The sequence below is a fragment of the Acanthopagrus latus genome, chromosome 20 (genome assembly GCF_904848185.1).
Source record: "Acanthopagrus latus isolate v.2019 chromosome 20, fAcaLat1.1, whole genome shotgun sequence".
Lineage (NCBI taxonomy): Eukaryota > Metazoa > Chordata > Actinopteri > Spariformes > Sparidae > Acanthopagrus > Acanthopagrus latus.
The window spans coordinates 24,183,045-24,208,616 of record NC_051058.1 but is presented as its reverse complement, the minus strand read 5'-3'; the positions used below and the strand labels follow the sequence as shown (position 1 = coordinate 24,208,616).

At 45.3% G+C, this 25,572-nt stretch overlaps 5 protein-coding genes and 1 long non-coding RNA gene across 18 annotated transcripts; 2 read left to right on the top strand and 4 right to left on the bottom strand.

Annotated features, from left to right (window-relative positions):
- Positions 1–192: 192 nt before the first annotated feature.
- On the bottom strand, positions 193–9,715 carry LOC119010039 (TBC1 domain family member 12-like). Of its 8 annotated transcripts, none has more exons than XM_037081883.1 (15): positions 8,549–9,715; positions 7,818–7,917; positions 7,577–7,630; positions 6,948–7,075; positions 6,780–6,862; positions 6,556–6,673; positions 6,238–6,344; positions 6,057–6,125; positions 5,894–5,976; positions 5,727–5,798; positions 4,151–4,279; positions 3,027–3,130; positions 2,659–2,816; positions 710–810; positions 193–636 (listed from the first exon to the last, which is right to left on the bottom strand). In XM_037081883.1, the coding sequence occupies exons 1-15, from the start codon at positions 9,166–9,168 to the stop codon at positions 595–597; spliced, it is 1,968 nt and encodes a 655-aa protein (XP_036937778.1). In that variant the 5' UTR covers positions 9,169–9,715; the 3' UTR covers positions 193–594. The 8 variants fall into 8 exon arrangements, 7 of the variants coding, with proteins under 7 accessions (XP_036937778.1, XP_036937777.1, XP_036937776.1 ...); XM_037081882.1 differs by having other exon boundaries at positions 7,818–7,920; positions 8,549–9,713; XM_037081881.1 differs by having other exon boundaries at positions 7,577–7,633; positions 8,549–9,713.
- A 98-nt stretch (positions 9,716–9,813) lies between these two features.
- Positions 9,814–14,050, bottom strand: si:ch211-207i20.2 (uncharacterized protein LOC568537 homolog). The gene is made up of 5 exons (XM_037081895.1): positions 12,693–14,050; positions 12,012–12,171; positions 11,848–11,906; positions 11,672–11,771; positions 9,814–11,519 (listed from the first exon to the last, which is right to left on the bottom strand). Exons 1-5 carry the CDS (start codon positions 12,885–12,887, stop codon positions 10,468–10,470), a joined length of 1,566 nt encoding a protein of 521 aa, XP_036937790.1. The 5' UTR covers positions 12,888–14,050; the 3' UTR covers positions 9,814–10,467.
- LOC119010060 lies at positions 12,053–12,787 on the top strand. 2 transcript variants are annotated; one of them, XR_005071882.1, is made up of 3 exons: positions 12,053–12,194; positions 12,314–12,398; positions 12,646–12,787. It is a non-coding gene; the product is annotated as an uncharacterized LOC119010060 (long non-coding RNA). The 2 variants fall into 2 exon arrangements; XR_005071881.1 differs by having other exon boundaries at positions 12,314–12,466.
- Positions 14,051–14,213: 163 nt separating the features above from the next.
- On the bottom strand, positions 14,214–18,057 carry nudt13 (nudix (nucleoside diphosphate linked moiety X)-type motif 13). 3 transcript variants are annotated; one of them, XM_037081904.1, is made up of 9 exons: positions 17,920–18,057; positions 17,004–17,146; positions 16,771–16,913; positions 16,193–16,300; positions 15,808–15,914; positions 15,568–15,693; positions 15,365–15,476; positions 15,107–15,261; positions 14,214–14,949 (listed from the first exon to the last, which is right to left on the bottom strand). In XM_037081904.1, exons 2-9 carry the CDS (start codon positions 17,084–17,086, stop codon positions 14,755–14,757), a joined length of 1,029 nt encoding a protein of 342 aa, XP_036937799.1. In that variant the 5' UTR covers positions 17,087–17,146; positions 17,920–18,057; the 3' UTR covers positions 14,214–14,754. The 3 variants fall into 3 exon arrangements, with proteins under 3 accessions (XP_036937799.1, XP_036937800.1, XP_036937798.1); XM_037081905.1 differs by having other exon boundaries at positions 17,900–18,006; XM_037081903.1 differs by lacking the exon at positions 17,920–18,057 and adding an exon at positions 17,580–17,828.
- Positions 18,058–18,211: 154 nt separating this feature from the next.
- Positions 18,212–22,042, top strand: rpp30 (ribonuclease P/MRP 30 subunit). Its single transcript, XM_037081911.1, has 12 exons — positions 18,212–18,469; positions 19,191–19,249; positions 19,493–19,549; positions 19,639–19,704; positions 19,858–19,929; positions 20,174–20,263; positions 20,549–20,665; positions 20,795–20,824; positions 20,927–20,964; positions 21,037–21,116; positions 21,255–21,347; positions 21,451–22,042. Exons 1-12 carry the CDS (start codon positions 18,388–18,390, stop codon positions 21,498–21,500), a joined length of 834 nt encoding a protein of 277 aa, XP_036937806.1. The 5' UTR covers positions 18,212–18,387; the 3' UTR covers positions 21,501–22,042.
- Positions 21,765–24,434, bottom strand: si:ch211-221j21.3. 3 transcript variants are annotated; one of them, XM_037081914.1, is made up of 4 exons: positions 24,022–24,434; positions 23,737–23,838; positions 23,346–23,408; positions 21,765–23,209 (listed from the first exon to the last, which is right to left on the bottom strand). In XM_037081914.1, the coding sequence occupies exons 1-4, from the start codon at positions 24,082–24,084 to the stop codon at positions 23,180–23,182; spliced, it is 258 nt and encodes an 85-aa protein (XP_036937809.1). In that variant the 5' UTR covers positions 24,085–24,434; the 3' UTR covers positions 21,765–23,179. The 3 variants fall into 3 exon arrangements, with proteins under 3 accessions (XP_036937809.1, XP_036937808.1, XP_036937810.1); XM_037081913.1 differs by having other exon boundaries at positions 23,713–23,838; positions 24,022–24,433; XM_037081915.1 differs by having other exon boundaries at positions 23,743–23,838; positions 24,022–24,429.
- Positions 24,435–25,572: the final 1,138 nt, after the last annotated feature.

The window sequence follows — 25,572 nt, the reverse complement described above, 5'->3', positions numbered from 1 at the left end:
ACTGGTTTTTATTACACAAGTTTTTAATGCACAAAATTGTCACCAGGGAAAAACCCTGAAACGACAGTGTGTTGGTCCGTGTGTCCTTATTACAGCTGTCATATTAAATCATATAGCTCAACATAAAAGACTAAACTCTGTAACGTGACTTAGTAACAAGAGAAGAGTCGACACGAAGAGAAACAAACACAAATATTCACTCATCATTGTGTTTTATTGAAAACTGTGTGTTTCTATAGACAGAAGTTTATCTGAGCGGCTCGTCACTTCAAGCTTTGGGTATGAATTAGCATTCATTACAGTGTGAGTATCCTCCAGCATGTGTCCTGGGAATTTACACATTCTTACAGAAATTGTAATAAAGTTTGTAACGTAAAGAGGTTCTTATAACAGGAACAATGTGCAGGTGACAGCTGGTTCATTTTGTTTTAGTGTTCACAGTTAAACTCTGTTCAGCTTTTAATGTTTTGGAAAATTATAAATAAATAACTGAAAACTTCTTCACAAACCTCGAGTCCAGTTCACATTTGTAAATGAAACCAAGAAAAACAGATTGGATCAGTGAAAACAGAGCGGATCAATAAAAACAGCTGATCAGCTGCTGCTCCTCTCCGAGTCTCTGCAGGAAGACAGAACCTGAGACAAAAAACACAAAAGTCAGTATTCTCTTTCTTCCTCAGAGTGATCATCTGTCTGTAGGCTGACTCACCTGGCTCCACTTCCTGTTCCCGTTCAGCACGGGTGAGGCAGCGATGCAGGAGAACAGCCTATCAGAGAGCAGCTCTTCAGGGAGGTGGGACAGGAACTGAGCTGAAGGATGACACGACATAAACCAGGTGTATTGATTCTGTACCAGTTTCTCAAGTCACCTGAAGTAAGTTCAAGTCGAGTATGAAAGTAATCTTTGAAGAACAAAGACAAGAGTCTAAGTCACATCCTCGGTCCCGACCCGTCGATGGAGAGTCCGAGTCAAAGTGCACGAGTCAATATCAAGTCTCAAGTCACCTGTAAATCTCATATTCATAAAGCCAGATTTCTTCAATTCATTCCCAATGAAACTTTGTTTTATGCTGAACTGAAGACTTTTTATGATTCTGTCTGTAAAGAACCTGAAAACACAAAGAGGTCCAGCCCGGTGAAACATGCTGTGGACTGTACAGGTAGAATACCACTACTGCTATTTTAATTTTATTCATGAAGTTATTTACTTACTTTTTCCTTTATTATCTAGAGTTCATGTCATTTGTTATCCTTCATGTGTTTGTGTCAGCTAGTGTTATTTGACTCCCTGAGCCTGCCAACTCCCAGAATGAGGAAAAGTGATTCCTGCATGGTCTCTGCAGCCCACCCACTGGTAACACAGAGCTCCTACAGGCTGTTCAGAATCTGCTCCTGTCTTTATGTAACTAAAGGAGTCATTATCACAGTCCGGCCTCCTCTGAGCGGTGATAGGAGATATCTGAGAGGAGGCGTTCATCCCTGAGGTGAAGTTCAGTGTGTCCAGCAGTGAGACAGCAGAGTTTCACTCAGAGCTAGAGTCGTAAATGACTCTGTTGTTGGTTGTAAAAATCAATGTAAGTGCCTATAATCTGTCCCAGCTACAGAACAACAGAAGAGACAGTGGCTGTGTTTCATATTTTAAGACAACGTGCCGGCTGCGGTTCGTGTTAGTTTGTGTGTGTGTGCTAATCGCTTCACATCAGACTGCTTCAGTAACGAGGGTCAGTACAAAGCTGACTTTGCCTCGACACTGACCCTCATAAAAGGATCAGTACCAACCATACCGGACCCAGCAACTGCACCCGAGCTACAGGTCAGTGTCACCGCGGTTTAATAGTATTTACAGTTGCCTACGAGTCTGGAGAAGTCAGCTGGGAACTGGCTAACTAGTTAGCTCTGCTTTGGTCCGCCATGTAATGGCATTTGAAGCGAGTTTAATGTTAACAATATTACGATGGAACTTGGTTGTCACAGTAAAAAGTCTGGAAACATGTGCAGACTGGAGACAGAGACGATGTGAACAGTGTCCAAGAGTTTGGAGACTGAGTTGGAGACAAACACAGCTTTTACTAGCTGTTAGCCATTAGCTTCATGGCAGTAACTGCAACAACACATACAAGCAAACTAACAATATACAGACACACTAACCATTCTGAAACGTCCTGCTGCAGCCACAGAGTCTGTACTTCTTCAGGAGCCTCTCCTTCTGGGTCCCATTCTGGGTCAAACTGGTTTGGTTGAACCAAAAAAAAATCTAAGCGAGCCATAGCGATACATAAACATTGGCGCATGCTACCACTAGTGGAAGCAGCATCCTCTCCCTGAGAGGGGCGTGTAGCAGGTGAGTAGGTTTTAACAGACGGAGCTCATTAGCATTTAAAGGTGCAGGCACAGAAACAGCTGCTCTCAGTGGAGCTCAGCAGAGCGACTTTTAGACAGCTGAAGTTCAGGACCACAGATGGGTTTGGGGCAATGCATATCGAATACGGAGTTGCTGGACCTCTGACAGCTGTGTGAAATTGATGAAAAACAGTATAATATGGGACCTTTAAAATTCTAATAACGTTTGACTAAAAAAAAAAAAGTCACGTTTCATGCCTCTGGAAGCTGATTGGCTGCAGACTGAGTCAGGTGACCACAGGTGAGGTTTTTGCTCACCGATGCTGATGAGGTCCATGTGCAGCAGGACATCCTGGTAGAGTCTCAGGATCCCCAGAGCGGTTCTGAACAGGAACTCCTCGCCGTCCCGGAAGTAAACATCCCAAACTCTGCATGCAACATCTAGGGGGAGGGGCTTCGTGTACAGAGACAGGATCCTGAGGGGGCGGAGTTAGTCAGAGTTTTCAGGGGTGTTCATGTTCATCTACACACCAATTTCATGACTAACAGTTAACAGTTTTTCTGCTTCCAGTCTGTGTGCTAAGATATGCTAATAGGTTCTCTCAGGACCCTACTGGACTCCGTTGGACCTTGTTGGTCTGCTTCTCTGAAACAGACGTTATTGGTGGTCTGGACTGGCAACTCACCAGTCCATGAGGTAGAGGTCAGGGGTCACACCTGAAGACTGGAAGTGAAGGAAGAGACGAGTTTCCTCGAAGAACATCTGGAAAGCCCCAAAATACCTGAACATCTGCAGACAGGCAGGCAAAGGGACAGACAGACAGACAGGCAGTGTTGGGGAGACTTAAACTACATGTGGTTGAACTAGATAGCTACATTGCTGTAACTTGCTGGTAGTTAAACTACATTAATATTTGGTTCTGCGGCAAGTATTTCAGCTACTTTTTGGGTCATTTTTGGCTCGCCCTGGCAGCACTCAAATGCTTCACAGACTGGGTCTTTGTGCCAAGGAAGGCAGTGCTCATATTGCACAAGCACATCATGAACAACCCTCCAGCTACCTCTGATGTGCCCCCGAACGCATCAGCCCAACCACGGCCATATTGAGCATGTACATGTTGGATATAGATGCATCTATAGACATCACCTACGTGTTCACATATGAGCTCTGCAAGCCGAAAGCAACAAAAATTTGGACTTCAAAGAAACCACCAGATGAGTCCCCACAAAATGCTTTCAAATCTCTACCCAACATGTCCAAAGTTTGTGAAGTTCAACACTGGTGTACCAGCCAGAGCAGCATGTGAGCAGCTTTTTAGTGTTGGTAAAGATGTTTTTAGTGCCAAACGAAACCAGAACTTTGAGAGACTGCTCATGTGTCGTGTCAACAAGAGTGTGTGCCTGTGAAGTTCCTGTGATGCTGACCAAAAATGTCAGCTTTTGTTCTTTATAAAATAAAACTTGAGTTGAGAGGCATATTTCTGCCGGCATGTGAATTTTTTGTAGGCGATTATATTTTGTGTCACATGCACCATATGTTGATTTATTTAACGCTGAGTTAAATGAGTGAAATGAGTATAAGTAGTTGCTAAAGCTACTTTTTTTAGTAGTAGTTTTACAAACTACATTTCTGCCCCTTTGTTCAAACTACTGCCAGGCTGAACTACAAGTAGCTTCCCCAACACTGCTGACAGGTTGTGTTTAGACTAGTAATGGTGTGTGTGTGTGTGTGTGTGTGTGTGTGTGTGTGTGTGTGTGTGTGTGTGTGTGTGTGTGTGTGTGTGTGCGTGCGTGTGTGTGTGTGAGGTACCAGCTGGTGGTGGACTCTGTAGAAGGCCAGCTGACAGGGTCTGTTGATCAGGTTTGAGAAACTGATGAACGCTTCAACCTCGTCCATGTTCAGGACCAACATGGCTGCCATGGAAGACATCCCCTGCACCTGGGCGAGAGACATCCAAAGACAGTGAGAGAGAGAGAGAGAGAGAGACAGACAGTCAGTCAGACAGACAGTCAGTCAGACAGTCAGTCAGACAGACAGACAGACAGACAGGCAGGCAGAAAGACAGACAGGCAGACAGACAGGCAGACAGACAGACAGTCAGACAGGCAGACAGGCAGGCAGACATATGACACTATGCCCCAGCTGTGGCTCCACTACATCAGTCGTGACTCTTCTCTGTTCTGCCGCCTCAGTGATGGAACAAACTAACGTCAGGACAGCAGAGTCACTCTCCGTCTTCCTCTAAAGACTCCAGACTCATCTGTTCAGACTTCCTCCCTCGATTAGCACTTCAATCACAGCTCTTATGCACTTAAAGAATCTTTGACAAACAGCAGTTATGGTCCTCAGATGACGGCCAGACAATTGTTTCTATTCTTCTTTTTACTCCATCTACGGTGAAGTCCCTCTCATCCACTCTAACATCACTGTCAAATTCGCGGACACAACAGTGGTAGGCCTCATCTCTGGCGGTGATGAGACAGCATACAGGGAGGAGAGGCTACACTTCCTAAGACTGCTGAGGAAATGTGACGTGGATGTGCACCTGCTGCGCTCCTTCTACCCTTCCACCATAGAGAGTGTGCTGACACACCGCCTCACTATATGGTATCCAGGTTGCACGGCCAAGGACAGGGAAGCCCTGTCATTAAATCAGCACAGCAAATTATTGGCTGCCCTTTGACCTCCCTGGAAGACACTGCAAATACGCGAGGGCTAAACAGGGCCAAGAAGATCCTGCCTGACCCATCCCACCCAGGTAATGGCCTCTTCAGTCTCCTGCCCTCTGGGAAGCAATACAGGGTAATGGGGAGCAGGACTAACCAGATTAGAAGCACCTTCTACCCATGGGCAATCAGACACCCCCCCCCCCCCAACACTTTGGACAATCATCAGTGTGGGTCATGAGAACATGTGCAATAGACTGTGTGGGTTGGTGGGTTTGAAGTATGCGTGTGTGTGTGTGTGTGTGCGTGTGTTTGCGGGTGTGTGCATGGATGAGGGTTACATATGTGTGGATATTTATTTCTTCTTTTTTCTTTTCTTCCTCTTTTTAGATCTTTTTAACATTAACACAGAGGATAAATTGCTCAACCAATTTCGTTGTAACACCTGTGACAATGACAATAAAGAATTCTGATTCTGATTGTGATTCAGTGGTTTCTCTCTTGTGTACTTATTGTAAGTTGCTTTGGACAAAAGTGTCTGCTAAATGCCCTCAATAAAGCGGCCTCATGTGGGTTGCCAGGTGAGCCCAGGTGTGAATGGCGGGTTAACATCGAGTCTGAAGTCCAGGACTCTAAACACAGACATGTCAGTCATGCGAGTCCTTGTTGAGTCTCGGTTCAGTTGGGAAAAGACCCATCAGTGTGTGTGTGTGACTCACATATCCCACATCAGGCCTGTAGCAGGTGTAAGCTCCCAGGATGCTTTGCAGCACGTCGTGGTAAGGACCCCCCTACAAAATAAAAGCCTGACATCAGTTCCAGTCATGTCTTCTACCGGTCGTGATGTAACTGTTGGTCTCTGCAGTCCTGAGCGCCACTGTCCCACCTTCTGGAAGACACAGAGCGAGGGGAACGTTCTGGAGACGTCCCGAGAGACCAACTCCAGACTGGACTCTGAGTCAGGACCGTCTGCAGGTAAACATCAGCAGGTGAGTCATCCCTGTTCAGTGTGATCCACATTAAAAGCCTAAAGCCGGTCTGTCCCTCACCATCTGTCTCCGTCTCACTGAGGCTCCTCCACTTCTCCTTTGCTCTGGACACGAAGATCTCGTACAGCTCTGAGGAAGAGGAGGATGAAGGTTGAGATGAAGAAGAGCAAAGAGAGGAAAAAAGTTTTCTGGTGACCTTTTATTATCAAGAATATGAATCAGAGTTCTTCGGTTCTCCTGCCTGCTGTGATGTTCAGCTCGTTCCCGATGACGAGGCTCCAGACCCGCCCTCGCACGCTGGGGGGCAGACCGCCCCACCACAGGTCCCGAGCACGCCGACTCGACCTCCTGAAACACCACAGACATGCTCTGACATCATCACGCTCTGACATCATCACGCTCTGACATCATCTCACTCTGATGTCATCACATTATGACATCACCACAGACATAAAGATGGCCCCTCTGATACATGACTGAGCTCTCGCTGCACATGCACGCACACAAATGCACGCACACACGCATGCACGTACACACACACACACACACACACACATACATGTTGTCCCAGTGTGGCAGGATGTTCTGGTTCCAGACCAGCGTGGCGGTGCTGATCTCCTCCTCCTGTCTCACCCTCTCCTTCATCTGCTGCTGCCTCCTCTGCGCCTCCTTCAGCTCTGACACACAAACAGGAGAATTCAGTGTGTGTGTGATTATATGTCCTGTGTTAAGCTCCACCTGTGTGGGAGGTGCAGCAGGTTAAATCAAACCAAACACACACACCTCTCTTCTTGGCTCCGGCCACCATCTCCTCATACTGCAGTCTGTGTCTCTGCGTCTCCTCTGCTGACTTGGCTGGAAGGTTCCTGCACACAGACACACGGTCAGGACACAAAATGGATGCCAGACAGGAAGTGGTTCAACCAACAGAGAAACAGGCAATATCCTTACGGCGGTCGGTCCTCCAGGATCAATGCTGTGGTCGACAGCGGCTCAAACTCCACCTTCCTCTTGCTCTGCTGCCCTGTGGCATGATGGGTAGGAGAGCTGCGGGGCACGACCTGTCGCGCCTCGAACTCCTGTAATGACATCACAATAAACGCCTCAGTTGCCATGACAGCAAGAAACAGTCAAAGAGACAGAGGTGACGGATGGAGGACAGATGGGATGAGTCCAAACAGTCCCAGACAGACCAGAGCCAGAGCCAGAACCAAAGTCACAGCCAGAACCAGAACCAGAACCAGTCTGTGTTTCATCAAGTTCTGCCTCCAATTACAGTCTCCCAGACTGACCAGCAGAGCTTAGACCTGAACCATGGTCCTGAACCCCAGACCTAACCCTTGGCTCTGATCGGTCCAGCAGACCAAGAAAATAGTTTTCTGTGATTTTACTGTGAAGCTCAGTGAAGAACAACACAAAGAAACTGTTAACAGACTCTTAACGAGGTGGGGCTCTGACTGATGATGTCACAGAGTCACTGTGATCACAGACAGACTGAGCGAAGAAGGTAACGACATGAATTCACTCTGGGCTGGTGATGATGATAATGATGATGAGGAGGGGCAGTAAGGGGTCCGTACCCCTGAGTGGTGCAGGTCCGGAGAGGACAGAGAGCTCAGACTGACCTCGGCGCTCTGCTGGAGGGAAACAAGGCAGCGTTACATCACACATACTCTGACCAATCAGCTGCAGCTGCTTCAAGATCAAACTCTGTATCTGTTCTTCGGTTCCTCCAGAGGTTCTGTTCTCCTGTGGAAACTCGTCTGTTGTGCTGCAGGTCCAACAGGACTTCACAGTAGAGGAGCTGACGTGTCTCAGTACCTGCTGGATGATCCGAGCCTGTTTGGACGGACTCTGTTTGGGCGGAACTTTACCAAACAGCTTCCAACCAGCGACACCATGACTGACAGACTGCTGCCTCCTGCTGCGCACACACACACACACACACACACACACACACACACACACACACACACACACACACAGATCAGTTGTACTTCAATATCAACACAATGAAACTAAACTGTGAAACTGAACTCACACACGCACCCACTGACACACGCACACACAGATGATGACCTGAGTGTGCTCTGACCTGTCAGCATTCAAATTAATTTGAACCAATCAGGAGCCTTTAACAATTAACAGATTTAAAGGAACAGTTCACCTAAAAACTAAAACCCAGTGCTCCTCTCCTCCTCCTGATGATATAAAGTCAGGTGAAGTGTCGTAGTCCACAGAACAGTTCTGGAGCTTTACAGTAGAACTGTGCAGCAGAATTCTGCTGAACAACTGAAGTACGTGTTCTGATCAGTTTGTGAGGCTCCTGCAGACTTGCATCACAGCTGATGTTTGTTTGGTTTGTTGAACTGTTCCTTTAAGAGTTCTCTGAAGTTTGCAATTAATTATGACAATTCTGTAAAATCAAAACAAACTGTGCCATTTCTTTCTCTCTTGTTATCAGTATAGATCTATGATTGATAAGTATAGATCTGTGATTGATAAGCATTGATCTATGATTGATCAGTATTGATCAGCTGGGTCAGACTCACCTGCTGAAGTACTCCACGATGTCCGGCCTCCTGGACTGCAGGTCAGACTCACCATCGTCCTGCACCAGCTGACCTGGAGCGCTCTGCCTGCGACCACACACAAACGTATTCCTGGACAGGGCGGCGGTGGCGTGGAGTCTCAGCTCGCCTGGCTCTGTGATGAAGGCATCATCATCAGAGATGACCTCCTCCTGTGTGTCTGAGTCAGAGTCCGGGGCCAGACTCACTACCTGAGAGGAGGGCTCAGCCAGACAGGGGGCGGTCCCTCCTGTAGCCCCGCCCCCACCGTGGCTATCACCCTCCAGTCTGCCACAGAGGTTAACCTTTGACCCCTCAGTGGCATCCTGCAATGAGGGGTGCAGCTCCATGTTTGGACTCAGATCATCTCTTGAATTAAGCCCCGCCCCCTGATCACCAGAGCAGTGTCTGATTGGTCCAGGCAGACTGTCATCTGATCTGGATTCCACCAGGTCGCTGCCACCTACACATGTGACCCACGGACCCCCGGTGATGACATCATCGGAGGAGGCTGGGTGATGATGACAACATGGCGAGGACTCTTCTTCACTTCTTTCCATTACACTCACACATCGACAGCGTGACGCTACACAGAATGACATCACACACACATCTCTCCACTTTTATTTTGAAGGTCGTTATTAATGTGCCATCGAGCTGTCCTGTTAAGTGACAGCTTCTATTTTGAAGGTGATCCTGCACGTTTCCGCTCTGGCTGTCGTTGACTTTTCTCCGGAGCTTCGCTCAGCGGTGCTCGGAACAATCAGACCCGGCTGCGGCTCCTCCTCCGCGGTGGACGGGCAGCGCGGTGCCCCGCAGCCTCATACCTGGACAGGGAGCCCTCAGGCCGGCAGAGCGTCGGTCGGTCCGGCCGCTCCTCGGGTGTCTCTCATCCTCAGCGGCGACAGGTGAACTCGCGGTGGAGAGGCGCCATGTTGAGAGATCTGGTGACGTAGACATGCTTACGTCCACGTGACGTCAGATGGATTAGTGGAAGTGGAGGATCCTGACATTATGTAGAGAATTTGTCTCAGTGTGTGTGATCGTGTTCACAACCTTTTTATTGTAGTATATATGGTAAAAACTGATGCTGATTTATGAATATAGTATCAACATTTAAATAAAATCTTGTCAGCTCAAATGTCTGGATAATCTGTAAAGAGCTTTTGATTGAAACAGATTCATGATGACATCATTCAGACACACAGTTCATATTCTGTGAGCTTTCATTATAACTGTATTCCAAACAAATGAAAAATATCATTTATTAAATTATAAAAAGCAACAATGTGCATATATACACATTTACGATATCATCAACATGATAAACACAACTTTAAATTCATGGCTTCTACCAATCGGAATACAGTATTTCAGTGGGCAGGGCTAATATCCAGTATGTACAGGTACAGGTGTGTGTATTCAGGATATAAATACACATTAACTGCTCAGACTGAATATGACGTACTTCTGATATGAATCTAAATCTAATGGAGTTTCTTACATGATTCTATAACACTGAGCCGAGAGAGGCCAAAGGTCACAGACTGAACGAAAGTGATCTCCCATCTCCTTTGCTGTCGGAATCATCCAATCAGGGAGCTTCGGTCTCTGTTGTCAGGCAGCTGAAGTTAAAAGTTCATTTTAATAACTAACATCATGATGTCACAGCTGCAGGTACTGCCATCTCCTTGGCAACAGACACTGAGGATCAGAGGAGGTAGAATTTAAAGTGACGGGACAAACTGGAGATGTTCAGGTCACTGAAGCTGAAGCCCCGCCCACTTCAACATGTATTGGCTATGATTAGTAAAAATCCCTTTCAACAATTAGTGTTCTATCTCAAAATACACAGTTCAAGTCATTAAATTCTCCCTGACTGTTCCAAACGGCAGCTACATTCAGGCGTAGCTGCACTTGTGCATCTTCAGGTTGCGTTGGTCAGAGTATCTCTTCCCACACTTGTCACAGATGTACTGCTTGCCGCCGGCGTGGACGTGTCTCTTGTGCGTCCTCAAGTGACTGCCCTGGCTGAAACTCTTGCCGCAGATGTCGCAAGAGTATGGCTTCTCTCCTGTGTGGATGCGCAGGTGCAGCTTCAGGCTGTTGGCGTTGTTGAATCTTTTGTCACAGGAGCTGCATTCAAACGGCCGCTCGTTGGAATGCACGCGGCCGTGCGTGATCAGGCTGCTCTGCTGGCTGAACGTCTTGCCGCACTCCTCGCAGCTGTAGGGGCGCTCGCCGGTGTGGATCCTCTTGTGAATCTTCAGGTTCACCGACTGGCGGAAGCTCTTCCCGCAGAGCTCGCAGCTGTACGGCCGCACGCCGCTGTGGATCCTCAGGTGGGACTTGAGATTGACGGTGTGGCGGAAGGTTTTGGGGCAATGCTCACATTTGAAGGGCTTCTGTCCGGTGTGGATGAGCTCGTGTGATCTGAGCGTAACAGCGCGGGTGAAGCCTTTCCCACAGAGACGGCAGCAGAAGAACTTCTGCCCGCTGTGCGTGTTTGCGTGGCGGTGCAGGTTCTGCAGCAGGTTGAAGCGGCGGCCACACACGTCACAGCTGAACGGCTGCTCTCCGGTGTGGATGATAGCATGGGTCTTGAGCTGCGTCTGTTTGGAGAAACACTTTCCGCACTCCAGACACTCATATGGCTTCTCACCGGTGTGCGTCCTCATGTGGATCTGCATGCCCTGCCGCTGACGGAAAGCTCGGCCGCAAACGCTGCAGCTGAACGGCTTCTCGCCCGTGTGGATGCGATAATGAGCCTTCAAGTTGCTCTGAGAGGTGAAGGATTTCCCGCAGGCCTTACACATCAAGTATTTCCACGTGACGCTCTGCAGGACAAAGCCTGGTGTGCCGGGAGCGTCCTCGTGTATCTGCAGCTCAGACGGCTCGAGCTCAGCAGCTTCCAGCTCAGCAGCTTCCAGCTCAGCAGCTTCCACCTCAGCTCCTGAACAACAAACACACACAGAGATTAAACTAAAAACTTTGATTCACAACAAACACGGAACTAACCCTCTAACCCCCTCTTATTTGAAACAGGTGACAAACGAGTCTGACAGGACAGACAATGATCCGATCAGGTATTGATCAGGTACTCACTCTCAGCGATCGCTCCGATGTCGATGTTGCCGTGCTCGTCTTTAACGGTGACTGCCAGCACAAATGGATTTTCTTTTCCTTCTGGCTCCTCTGATTTGGTCTGAGATGACACAACGTACAGACGTCACAGTCAGGTCAGCAAATGCATTGTGATGAGCAGGTGAGGAAGGTCTTACCTGAGTGGATCTGTGTGTGTTCAAACTCTCAGCTGGGACTCCGTATGAATGTTCCACTTCTGTGAGGACAAATCACAAGCTGTGTAATTATGACATCATCATTATCATGTAATAGCTTTCCTGATTGGTGCGTTTTATCGACGGGGCGGGGCCTGTGTACCTACCTACTCGGGCATTGTTGAGGATGTTGAGGACGCTGGTCTGTGGTCTCGTGGTGCCCCTCATTGACTCCGACTGCACCAGCAGTCTGGCTTCATCAACAATGTTCATGATCTTCCCCAGAGCCTCGTTCCCCAGAGTCTCCATGACGGAGGCAAACTGCACCTGGCACAGGGCAGACGTCACAGGTAAACATAACAAATCATGAAGTTATAAATATGATTCCCATCTGTCAGACAGTATATGACGGTGTGTATTACAGCTGCTTCATGTCACCTGGTTCTAAAGATAATACGTTTTAAACTAGACTGTGACGTCTGGGTGAAATTCTGTGTGTGGAGTGATCTGGATCTGAACCAGAACCACAGCAACAGTCCAGCCTGAGGACTGTGGTGAGTCCTGTCTGCTGTCAGCCACACTAAACATCTGTCCACAATATGATGCAGCAGATGTAACAGCAGTGAGTCTAATGTTTTAATAATCACCAAGTTTTACTGTGAATTGTTCTTGTGACATCACTAACACTACAAATTACTCATTTCCACTGAATAGAAACGGAAGTGATTTTATTCTGAGTCGATCTAATCTACAGACGTTGAGTTCATTCACAACACAATAAATATTAAAACACATGTCCAGGTCCAGCAGATCGGGCAGAGACCAGGTCCAGCCGCACCGCTCCTCACCAGCTTCTCCTGGGTGTCCACCTCCAGTGCGGCCGTCAGAGGTGGGTCCTCTCCGGTGCTGCCGGTCCGGACCTCCAGGCTGAGCAGGAAGGCCGAGCTGTCCTCCGCCAGCTTCTTCAGCTCTGCCACCGCAGCGTGGACCAGAGACTCCATGACGGCGGCCAGCTGCGTGTGTAGAGCCGCAGAGGAGCTCATCCTGCCCGCCGAACACAGCCGCTAACTACTGCTAACCGCTAATGCTAACTAGCTGCGTGAAACATCAACGGGACTCAATTTGTTTCAGTTTTGAGATAAAAATTAATAAAAGTGACACTTTGCATGTACATGACTGTGAGATACGCTGAGTTTGATTTGTTCCAGATTGTTTTATGACATAAACTGGATAAAAGGGACGCTTTACTCTCACATTAGCTAGCTTACAGCTAACAGCTAACCAGCGGTGACAGCAGCGACAGGAAGTGTTTTTCGATTCTCTTCCGGGTAGAACAAGAAACTATTTCCGTTGTTTACATGTATAAACATTACATTTAATATAAATTGACGTAGTAATTACTGAATAAATCTTTTTTGGCTGTATTAACAGAGAGTTGTGTTGATTTTCACACATTATTGTGTTAGCTCTTCTTCGTGTGCTACTAAATTAATGTTTAAATCTTTTGTAAAAAAAACATTTCAACATCCCTCTTTAATCCGTTGTTTTTTAAAATTATTGTTCTGAGTGAATTTCATATCACCATATTGGAGCTGTCTCAGAACTCCCTCTTTTGATATCTGGTTTCTAATAATTTATATTAAAGACAGACTTCATAAAATTCATAAATAATAAATATTGTAAACATTATTTCCTGCTCATGACTTGTGCCTGAGTTCTTTATAGTTATCCCCTTGTATTGTAATTCATTTAGTATTAATACAATTCAGGTGTATCATTTATTTTCTGTTATAATTATTTTTATATTTTTGCATCACTTTAAAAAAGCAACCACAGCGAGGCTCTTCAAACTTTGTGAACCTGAGATCAGTCACATTGTAAAAGATTAAAAATATTATAATATATGTAACATGTCAACAGTAAACTGAATAAATAATATGTAATGAGAAAAACTGAAAAATGTTTTAAATGTAACAAGTCATTTGTGGGTGACATTAAAGGTGTCATGTGACTGTTCTCAAAATGTTGAACTGTTCCTTTAAGACTCTGGCTGACAGGTGTGACACATGTTTTCTTTTATTATTCTCTGAGCAGAGAATAAAAAAGAAGAATCTCTATAAAAAACAACAATGTGCATATGTACACATTCAAGGACCGCTGAGTGCTTTAATTTTTTTAATTAATATTTTCACTATAAAATTAGCATTTATTTTTAACGTCAAATGTCTTCCGGTCCCGTTTGGAAGAGTCGAACCTTTGTGGTGGATTTTGGTCTTTCTTCTGTTTTTATTGATATTTTTGTTAAAATGTCTCTCAGCTGTTTCTGTTCTGAAAACATGAATTTAAAATCTCTCAGTTGTCTACAGAACTCAGACTCACTCAGTTTTTATTAAAATACTATAAACAGATTCAATAAAGTGTAAATGAACATGTCAGAGGTAGTTGTTGTGTTTACAGAGGAAACACTTCAGTTCTGTTGAGGTGACATCACTGTGCTGGTCTCAGGGTCTTTATCAGCAGATGGAGCCATTCCTAGATTAAAAACTTTAGTTTGTGCAATGGCTTAATGAACTTCTCAGCAGAATATCTGATTGGCTGGTTGCTGGATCAAACTGTTGGGCCAATCAGGAGCTGCGGTGGGGAATCTAAAACAGTTCCTATTGGCTGACGATCACATGATACAAATCACACTTTTATTTAGTTTGAATCTCCAAAAATTTTTTTTTTTTGTTAAAACCGACAGATCCTCAACGATTATGGATCTCACCTCACCTGTATGCACCTGTACCTTCACCCTACCTGTCCTGCTCCCCTGAGGAGGTCCCATGTGTGAAAGCCTGTTAATCATGTCCGCTGATTATAGAGAAGTCTTTCAGGATGTCACTTGACCTCCAGACTGTTCAGACTCTGTTAGTCTTCCTTCTCGCTGAGTCCCTGGCGGTCCATCCACTCTCTGATGAGGCGGTTGGCGATGGCATGTTTTGGAGGAAGCCAGCAGACGGGGGGGTCGCCTCTCTTGGGCGGAGTCTTTACCTGCAGAGCAGAGGTGATTTCCTCCAGACTGAACCAGCGAGCGTCCTCCAGCTCTGTGCGGTCCACGTTCAGCTGGACAACAAACAGCACAGCAGGTCAGGTGACACTTCGCTACCTGCCGGCAGCTGAAGCACCTCAGTGCTCGTTGCTCTTCAGTTCACAACATCTCTACATCATACTTACATGTTTGGTGGCTACGACCTGTTAAAACACCTTCATTCTAACTCACCTGAGTGTGGGCGGGGCTAATGGAGGCGTGGCAGCCCAACATGAAGGAGCTGTGTGGAAATGGCCAGTGCTGTGAGGAACTGTAGGAGATACTGTGGACCTCCAGACCCACCTCCTCCGCCACCTCTCTGTTTACAGTCTCCTCCAGAGTCTCACCTGAAAAACCACAGACAGACAGACAGGAAACAGGCTGGTCCAATAGGAACACAGACATGACACCAGGTGGAGACAGGTGTGTGTTATGACAGGTTACACTGACCCATGTCACAGAAACCAGCCAGAGCGCTGAACATCCCTCGAGGGAAGGACGGCTGTCGACCCAATAAACACCGTTTCCCATCAGAGACCAGGACAATCACCACTGGAGACATCTGGAGGAGAAACCAGTGAGAACCCGGTCAGGAGTGGTGAAACATGGTGGTTTGGATCCAGCTCAGGTCGGGTTTGGTCTGGTTACATTACCTTGGGATAGTAGACGATCCTGCTGCTGCTACAGACTCTCTGACTTCCTGCCTGGTTGCGTTGGGTCGGCTGGCCCGTGGCGCTGCAGAAGCCGCTGGCTTGATGCCAGCGCAGCAGAGCCTGACCCTGCAGGACCCGACAGACGAGCTGATGTAAAGCTGCTGAACACTTGGACTGGAAACTGTTTTTATTTATTTTTGATAAAACAGGCAATATCACTGTACAGCTGTAGTTACATACCTTGGCCACTAGAGGAGCTGCTGGTCCAGTCAGGAGGAAGAAAGCTTTCCTCAGATCAATAAAGTTCCCTTCACACTGTTCCTCCACTGCTGCCTGATCCAGTTCTCCTACAGAACCAGACACAGACCAGAACGTTACAACAAACAGAACCCTCAGCCAGTGCCGACTGCTGCATGCAGGGTCTGTTCACAGTTTCTTTTTTTAACCACAGTGAACCAAGTGCTGGTTCCGGGCTGGTGCTGGTTCAAAGTTGGTTCAACCTGTGAACCTTTTAAGAACCGGTTTGTTTTCCCCGGACACGAGAGCCACTGCAGTCACGTCATTCTGTCCCTTTATACGTCTGCCACTGTGAGTTCACAGTATTCTGGATTTGTTGAATTCTTACCGACGTCTAGACAGAACTGAACCTGGTTCTGTTCAGAGCAGCCAATCAGAACCGACTCCTTCAGCAGGGATCTGTCTGAACCAAGTCTCTCCAGGATCGACTGAACATCTGGAACACAAAACACAAGATATGCTTCAAGAGTGTTGGGATGAGGAGCACATTGTGCCTCCAGTTTGGGTTCTCTACCTGAGGTTCTGCTTTTAAGTTCTTTTTGTGTGGTATTCTTCCAGGTTCTGTACCTGACGTTCTGTCTGGATCTGTACTAGTAGTTGTGTACTTTAAGTTAAATATTTGTGGCTTTCAGGTCTGTCCCTGCAGTTCTCTCAATGTTCCTTTCAGCCCTTTTCTCGAGTTCTGCATGAGGTTCTCTGATTGACATTTTCTTCCTGTGGTTCCCTTCCCTTGGACCTGCACTAATGGCTATGTACTTAAAGTTCTCTACCCTGGTTCTTCACCTGTGTCTCTCTTTTGTTGATTCATTTGGTTCTCTTTCATTGAATCTGTACCTGATGTTCTCTGTGGTTCTGAACCTGATCTTCTGTGAGGTTCTGTACCTGATGTTCTGTGTGGTTCTGTACCTGAGCACATCAGTTCTGCTGGCCGGAGGGTTCCACACTTGGTGCGTTGCAGGAGAGGAGACAGACGGTGAAACAGGAAAATGTGAGCGCTCTGCAGCGCAGCAGAACACGCGTCATCATCCTCCTTCAGCCTGTTCATGTACCTAAGAGGATGTAGTGATCAGTCAATCAATCAATCAATCAATCAATCAATCAATCAATCAATCAATCAATTTACTAGTTAGATACTGAACCTCATCCTGGAGACAAAGCTGGAGCAGCAGCGGGTCGGAGGACATTTTGTGGCAGTCAGGAAGATCTTCAGAGGTCTGAACATGGCTGACACTGTGTGGACTGGACTGGACTGGACTGAACTGGACTGAACTGGCTGTGCTGCCTACAGACAGATAACAGGAAATAACACACATCACAACCTTTGACCCGCTCATCATTTAGAAAGCTGCTGTAAGAGTGACATGTCTCTGTGGATGTTCCTGCTCGTCAGAGGATGAACGTAGAGACTTTAATGACTCTGATCTTTGTTCTGGCGCCACCATCAGGACAAATCGTACATGTTGCCCTTCAGACAGAGCGAACATAAACAACGTGCATCAAATAAGTTCAGTTTAACGATATGCTGTTCATGTATGCAGAGACAACAGTGCCGAACCCCCTTCAGAAATGTAGCATTTAAGACTTTTCTTGTTTCCATTAGAGCTCTTTCATTATAACAGAAACATTTCAGACATTCATGTAATTATCGAGGTTCTTTTGGTTAATTCGGTGCACATTTAATCACCCAATCCGCTCTTATTTCAACAGATACATACCATGTTGTTATATTACTCTTCACCCAGTAGGTACCGAGTTGTGTCTGTGTGAAACATTAAGTAACGTGTGATTCTGGTTCCGAAGTCTCTGCTGGACCACATGTGCGCTGTCAGGACAGCACAGTGCGGGTGCAGCTGCTCTGGGGTCCCACACAGATAAAAGGATCTTAAAGATTTTGAATGAAGTTTGGTGTAAAACGATCCACAAACAAATAATCAATGAAAGGTTCGGACCGTGGAGTTACGTCTGTGTGTGTGTGTGTGTGTGTGTGTGTGTGTGTGTGTGTGTGTGTGTGTGTGTGTGTGTGTACTGTACATACAGTGTGTCTGTGTTTGATACCTGCAGCTGCTCCGCTCGACCTTTTCTTCTTCTTCGGTTTCTTTTCTTCTTCTACGCTGTCATGTAGCAGCAGAGTGTTCCTGCCCCCTGCAGGTTGTGTAGTGTAAACTGTTTATTGGCTTGTTTATAATCGAACGATAACCGACAGTAACGACACGGTGACGTGTTTGTTTGTACCAATAATGCTGTCACAAACATTTGAACACTGACAGTTAAACTACAGTCATAAACACGACTCGATTGTTCAAACTGATTTAATTAAAACAACGTGACAGTGACGTCAGAACAACAGAAGAGAAACGGAAGAGCAGTTCAGGGACGTCGGGACATCTGAGTTTTCTCATAAAAACAGCTACTCCATTGAAGGACTGCAGTTGTTCACAGTGACAGACTCCAGCTCCCAGCAGGCCATGCGGCTCCACATGTGTCTGGGAGCGGTGTACAGCAGTGTGCAGTGGCAGCAGCGTCATGTCTGTGTTTATGGATTTAAACCTGAGCTTCACAGCAGATAAGCAGCTCCTGCAGTCTGTGATTGAGACCGCAGCGCACCGTGAGTGTCCTCAGCTCTCTGCAGCCGCAGCGTCCACCGCGACACGGAGCTAACTCCGCTAACTCAGCTAACTCAGCTAGCATCGCTCATCTCCGAGTTGTACTTGTGTTCAGTGAATTATGATTCCTGCTGATTAGACAGCTGATTCATAAAGATTCATTATATCATCAGTCAGTTCAGTTCACGAGGTCAGAGCTGGAACACTTCCACCAGACTCCGTTCAAAAAACTGTCATTTTAAAGTGTCCCTGCTCTGGTAAACAACAGGCCTTGTTCATTAAACTGTGACACCATAACTATTACTCAAACATGTGTTAATGAGTTATTAAACTCTCATAATTAGGGTCCATGCGTTCCTATGAGAAGAAGACAACAAAGCGTTGTACCAAACTCAGTTAAAAAATCTCTCTATTTAAAGATTCCTGTGTAATTGGACATAATATTGCTAATAATAGAACATAATTGAACCCATTATTCAAAGTCAATTAAAACTTTGGCAGAGCAACAAACATCATGTAAATAAACTGCTGCAAACACATGAAATTACCTTTAACAGAAGAATATTTCAAATGAACATGAAAAGTGATGTACAATTTAACATGTTGAAGTTGATATAGAATATAGATGGTAAAAAATATTGTATTCAAAGCTGGTAAAATGATCAGTGATTACTAAACTGAACACGATCGATATGTTTTGTGCGTCTTGTCTTTGTCCTGCAGTCGGTTTCTCCACAGTCGCCATCAACTACGTGTTTGAACCAACAGCCAAAAAAAAACAGGTGAGGGTCTCACCTACGGCTGCATTCAGGGACACAGTCTAACGCAGGAAAACACAAAGACGACTTGGTTTTGTCTTTGAGAAAAGAACGTTGATTTGACTTGGTTTGACTCAAAAACACGAAGAAACTTTTGGACATTTTTTTTTTACGTTATACGACCAAACTAGTAATCGATGAATTGATTCATGTGAGGAGCCAGCAACATCACTTTTATTTTGAAAATTTATTATTTCCTGTTTGTAGGAGATTCCCTCTCCAACACCCATCAAGGAGCTGATTGATCAGCTGCCGGTGGTACAGGTAGGATGATGATGATGATGAAGATGAAGTTGATGATGATGATGATGATGATGTTTGTGTTGGTGTGCTTACGTCTCGGTCTCTGTCAGGGTCGGTCTCGTCCAATCAGGGTGCTGAACAGATTGACCATCGTGATGTCAGACTCCAGTCACTTTGTGAGTGTCGATCAATGAGAGGAGAGAATATCTGAAACAAGACTGATTATGATGATAATTGCTGATCAACTCCAGTGTTATTAGTTATCAATTACATCACCAGAGGATAAAAACTGGACGTGTGTGTGTGTGTGTGTGTGTGTGTGCGCTCAGAGGCCTAACGCTGCAGAGTATCGGTGTTTCGACCTGCTCGCCGTCCAGCCGACCACAGAGAAACTCTTCCATGTAAGATTCACTGACACACTCTTCACACAATGTAACTGAGTACTTTCACTCAACTACAAGTTTGAGGTAGTTTGATTACTTGAGTATTTGCAGTATAGTGACAGCTGTAGTAACATGATGTCACCACATCAGATTCAAAATCAAGTTTATACTTAAAACCTTTACTGAAGGACAGATGAATACATGTTAATACAGTGTGTGTGTGTGTGTGTGTGTGTGTGTGTGTGTGTGTGTGTGTGTGCAGGCAGCCTGTATGACGTACGATGTTGACATCATCTGTATCTCAGTGACAGAGAAGCTTCCCTTCTTCTTCAAGAGAGCACCGGTCAACGGGGTGACGTTGTTGTTGTTGTTGTTGATAATGATGATGATGATGTTACAGATGTGGAGCTGGTCCTGGGTGTCACCACAAAGTTATGACTGTTCTACACAACTCCTTTAAAGACCACTGAAATACAAACACATTTTTCAATAGTTTAATTTACAGGTGTGTATTTATATATATATATATATATATATATATATATATATATATATATATATATATATGTATATATGTATATATATATATATATATATAATATATGTGTATAGTGTGTGTGTGTTTGTGTGTGTGCAGGCTGTGGACAGGGGCGTGGCGTTCGAGGTGTCATACTCTGCAGCCATCAGAGACGCCACCATGAGGCGCTATACCATCGCTAACGCCGTCTCTCTGATGGACACCTGTAAGGGGAAGGTACATCCCGTTTGTCCAACAGGAAGTGATGTCATTTCTCTGTTCATTGATTGGGTATAAGATGTTCAGTGATGTCACAGTGATGTGAGAGGAGGCAGAGCTGCGGTGACTCACTTGTTTGTATTCCAGAATGTGATCCTGTCCAGTGCAGCAGAGAAGGTCAGTGATTGATCCCCATCTATCTATTGATCAGTTATTGATCAGTGATGTGCTGATCAGTGTATAATAACCAATAATGTGTGTGTGTGTGTGTGTCCTCAGCCTCTGGAGCTCAGAGGGCCGTATGACATCACCAACCTGTATCCTTCAGCTGTGTACTGTGTGTAATGTGTGTACTGTGTGTGTGTTGCTCTCCTGACCCTCCACGTCAGAGGTTTGTTGTTCGGTTTGTCAGACGGAGACGCAAAAGAAGCGGTCTCCTCCACCTGTCGATCTGTGGTACTACACGCAGGTACATAATCCATACTACTGTGATCCTGTACAGCAGTACTACTGTAATACTACTGCAATACTGTACAGCAATACTACTGTAATACTACTGCAATACTGTACAGCAATACTACTGTAATACTTTGTGTGTTTGTGTCAGAGACGAGGAGGACGGCCTCAGGGATCATCTACACCATGAAGAGCTGCAGTGAATTGTCCTGCCAGCAGGAGGCTCCACCTGCTGCTGCAGACAGTGCGTCTGAACAGACTGATCAGTTATCTAATGAATCAATGATTGCAGGTGTGAAGCAGCGTAATGTTAATGTATGTCTGTGTCTGTGGCTCTACCTGAACAGGTGAAGCTCCTGCAGCCAAGAGAGCCAAACACCAACTGCCTGATGACTGACAGCTGAGGAGGGCGGGGCTTCTGGAGTCCACAGACCGACATCTTTGTACAAACTTTATTTGTTCTTTAGACACGAGCGTGAGCAGGAAGTGATTTGTTGTATGACTTGTTAAAACAAAAACCACACACACTCTCCTCCTCAGGACATGACCTGATGGTGTGTGTGTGTGTGTTAGTTTTTCTCCTGGACACCTGTCATTTGTTTTGGTTAATAAAAATTTGAAGACAAAGTGTGGAGTTAATCAGAAGAACACAGACCTCAGATCAGTTTTCAGACACGTTTTATTTTAAATTGGTAAGCAGGAAATGATGTCATCAAAAATAGAGCTCTTTACATTCAGTCAGATTCATAAAAATGCTTCAATACAAAAATCGACTTCATGAAAATTTTACAAACCAGAAGATTTCAGTTTGACTGATTTTCCCTTTAATTCACGTTGAATGTTGAGAGGAAGAACACATTGCTCATGGTGATCATCAGTCCCTCTGACAGTCTGGTCGATCAAATCCATCAATCATAAATAAATACGCAACTGACTTGATACATTTGTCATGTCTTTGTTATAACTTGAACCGAACGATCACGTGTCCAAACATCACATCGTCTGTTTGAGAGGAGTGTCAGAACACAGAACTGAACATGAGGAACAGAACCGAGGCTCTGCAGGATGTCTGTGAGCATTCATTTAAAAACATTTACAAATCATAATAATCATAATAAAAACTGTCTGTGATTGGCCGATGCACATCAAGTGTTCTGATTGGACGAAGCTGTCATAGCTTTTTACCCAGGAATAATAACACTGATTAAACTTATGTTAGCCATCCTGCTAAGCTAATAAGCTAATGCTGTTGACATGTTGTAATGTGCATTACAAACAGTGTAATAGCCCTTTACGGTGAACGTCTAAGCCTGGAGGTCAAAGGTCACATCACTGATGACATGATGACCAATCACAGCTGATTATTGGTTATCATTATCTGATACTGAACTACACGCTTCCATTAAACTGGTGAGTTCACTGCGTGTCGGATATTTCAACGTTGTTACTTTGTAAAGTGAAGCAATCAGATATCAGGTAGGAGGAAGGGGACCAGCTGGGGGGGGGGTGGGGCTTATACTCTGATGTGATAACTGATCCTAAAGTTCATTATTAAAACACAATAATGCTATATATATACACTCCACCTGATGGTGGGTTCAAGGACCAAAGGACATCTGAGACATGTCCAGAACCAGAGAACAGCAGACACAACCTGAGGCTGATTTATACTAAATGTTTGACTAGTTCAGTTCAACAGAAGAATGTGACAACAAACACTTGAGTCTGACCTCAGATGTCGGAGGGTCCTTAAACACACCAGCAGCACAAAAGAAGTGAAGCTGTGAGCAGGTTTGAGTTGAAACTAAAGAAGAAACTATCAGCAGGATGTGACAGTAATCATGTAGTGAAAGGGACCAGATTTTATCACAAAGCACCTGATTGGTCCTTTCAGTTGGTGAGGTTATGACATCATCCTGCAGGAATGGACTGCTGTGAGACGTTGTCTGTCTGGACGGTTTCTGATGCATCAAAGTTTTTACAGGACGACTCCGTGGTTCCTGAAGGGGTCAGGAGGACAGGATGCTGCCTCCTCTTCCTCCTCCTGCTCCTCCATCAGTGGTGTTGATCAGATCTTTAGTGGCCCATGATGTGGTTGATGTGACCCTGACAACACAGAAACAGTTTAATAAAGAGAACGTGTTGTTGAGGTTTGGACGATATGATCGTCATTGTCAGGCAACACTTCCAGCCGTCTGTGACAGGACCCAAACAGCTGATCAATAATGTGACTGATTCTTACTGGTTCTCCTCCGAGACACCGGGGGCAGCAGAGCAGAGGCGGTCTGGATCGGACCATGCTCACCTGCACAAACACACACCCATGGACATGTTACCATGACAACAGCTGTCACAACAAACACTTCACATGAACTCCTCCATGTGTGAGCAGTAATCAGATTACAACAGATCAGAACACTGAGAACAGATTATAACATGTTTATTATATGATCATGTATAATTACTGTGACACAAAAAATAACAGCAACATAAAGTTACTGATGATGAAACAGAAACATGTCAGTCCAATCAGAGGGGGCGGGGCTTAACACATCTATTCAATACTGTAAATATATATCAACATTTAATATTAATGATTTATAACTTAACTGTGTGATGCCATGATGACTGACACTCGCCTGCTGTTCCTGCTGCTGATTGGACAGAGTAAAAGTGTGGGATGTTTCCATTGGACACTCGGCTGACCGGAGCTCCGCCTCCAAACACAACCGCTTCTGAAAACAAACATGAATATCATTATCTTCATCTTCATCATCATCTTTAGATTAATAGAAGTGACTGTCAGCTGTTTGTTCAGACATGAAGAAGAAGAACTGACACTGGAGCGGCTCTATGGCGGCGCCCCCCCTCAACACACACACACACACACACACACACACACACACACACACACACACCGGTCTCCACGGCTCCACTTCCGTCTCCAAACTTCTTTTCTTCAGCAGGTTAACACACTGCATGCTAACAGCTAACAGAGCTAACAACTTACGGCGAGACTTAAGCTGAATACGCCTGCACGCTAACGTTAGCCGCCGCACACCTAACACGTCCGTTAGCACATTAGCATTAGCAGATAATCCAGAGAGAGGCGACTAGTTCAAATGGTGACCGGAAGTTGTGCGTTTCCCGCTCAAAGTGACGGAGCTGCTCGCTGGTGGCAGTTTAACTCTGAGTTAAGCCTCACTGCTGCTGCTAACTGCTGTTGTTGTTGTTGCTGTTGTTGTTGGCCGACCTTCTGCTGACCGGCAACTTCAATTTTCAGCAGCTACAGCAACACTTCCGCTAACAGCCGACACGCGTCCTTCACAATAAAAGCACGACCGTTTCCGCTTAGATTCTTGTTGTCACAGCAGGTTTATTTATTTGATCCGTTTAATTATAATTAATAAAATAACAGTGTATTCCTAGTTCCATGCTTCACCTTAGTGTCAGGACAGAGTTAGTACATGTTAGCTAAAACAAACAAATCATTTTAAAGGGATATAAGATTTGGTGCTGCTGCTGTGAGAAGTCACCACAGTGTAGCTGATTAATCACATTAATGTTTTAAATAATGATTGTTTGTTGAACATTTTATGGTAATAATGATAATAGTGACAAGGTAGAAAGTGCTTTGAACTTACTCTTGTTACTCACTTGCACACTTACTCTTATTTCTTATTGGCTTATTTCTCTGTTCATACTGTCTCTATAGTCTGATGCTTAGACCTACATACATAGACACCTCACTGAGCTGGTTGGCCAGTTGAAACATCAGCGCATCCGCCATCTTGGATGTGACAGCTCTGCCCCATGAGTCAGTGGAGTGAACTTTATAAAGCTCCTTGCTATAAGTTAAAAACAACATCTTTAACATTCTCTGATGATTATAAACTTAACTGCTCCTTACATGTTCAGTTTACAGGTCGGCACCAAACCACAGGATGTGTTTTATAAAGTTTTGTGAGTTTGTTTGTAACGCTGTTACTGTGATGATACATGACAGTTAAATATTGAATCTGTCTATAACAACCACATCCTGACACGTAAATGTGACATCTGCAGTGATAAAAAGCACCCACACAAGGAAAGTGACACCAAAACTTTACTTTCTTTACTTTTCCCCGAGGCGCAACAAAGGTTTTGCTGCTCTTATTTTGAAGCCCCTCTCACTGAACCGGAAATATTATTTGTGTGTTAGCCATCAAACGGCTGAACACATCGGACACTTTTTTCACGCTTGCTTTCATTTCAAATAGTGTGACGTCAGAGCGGAGCGAGCCAATTGGAGCGAGCACATACTCCCATGAGATCTGGACACTTTTGAGATTTAGTGGATCTGATTCTGGATCCAAATTATTATTATTGATTGAAACAGGACTGATCCAACACAGAACCACACAACACATCTGCTCTGGGGCTCATAAACGCATTCAACAAGAACACAATAACACACAAAACACAAGACA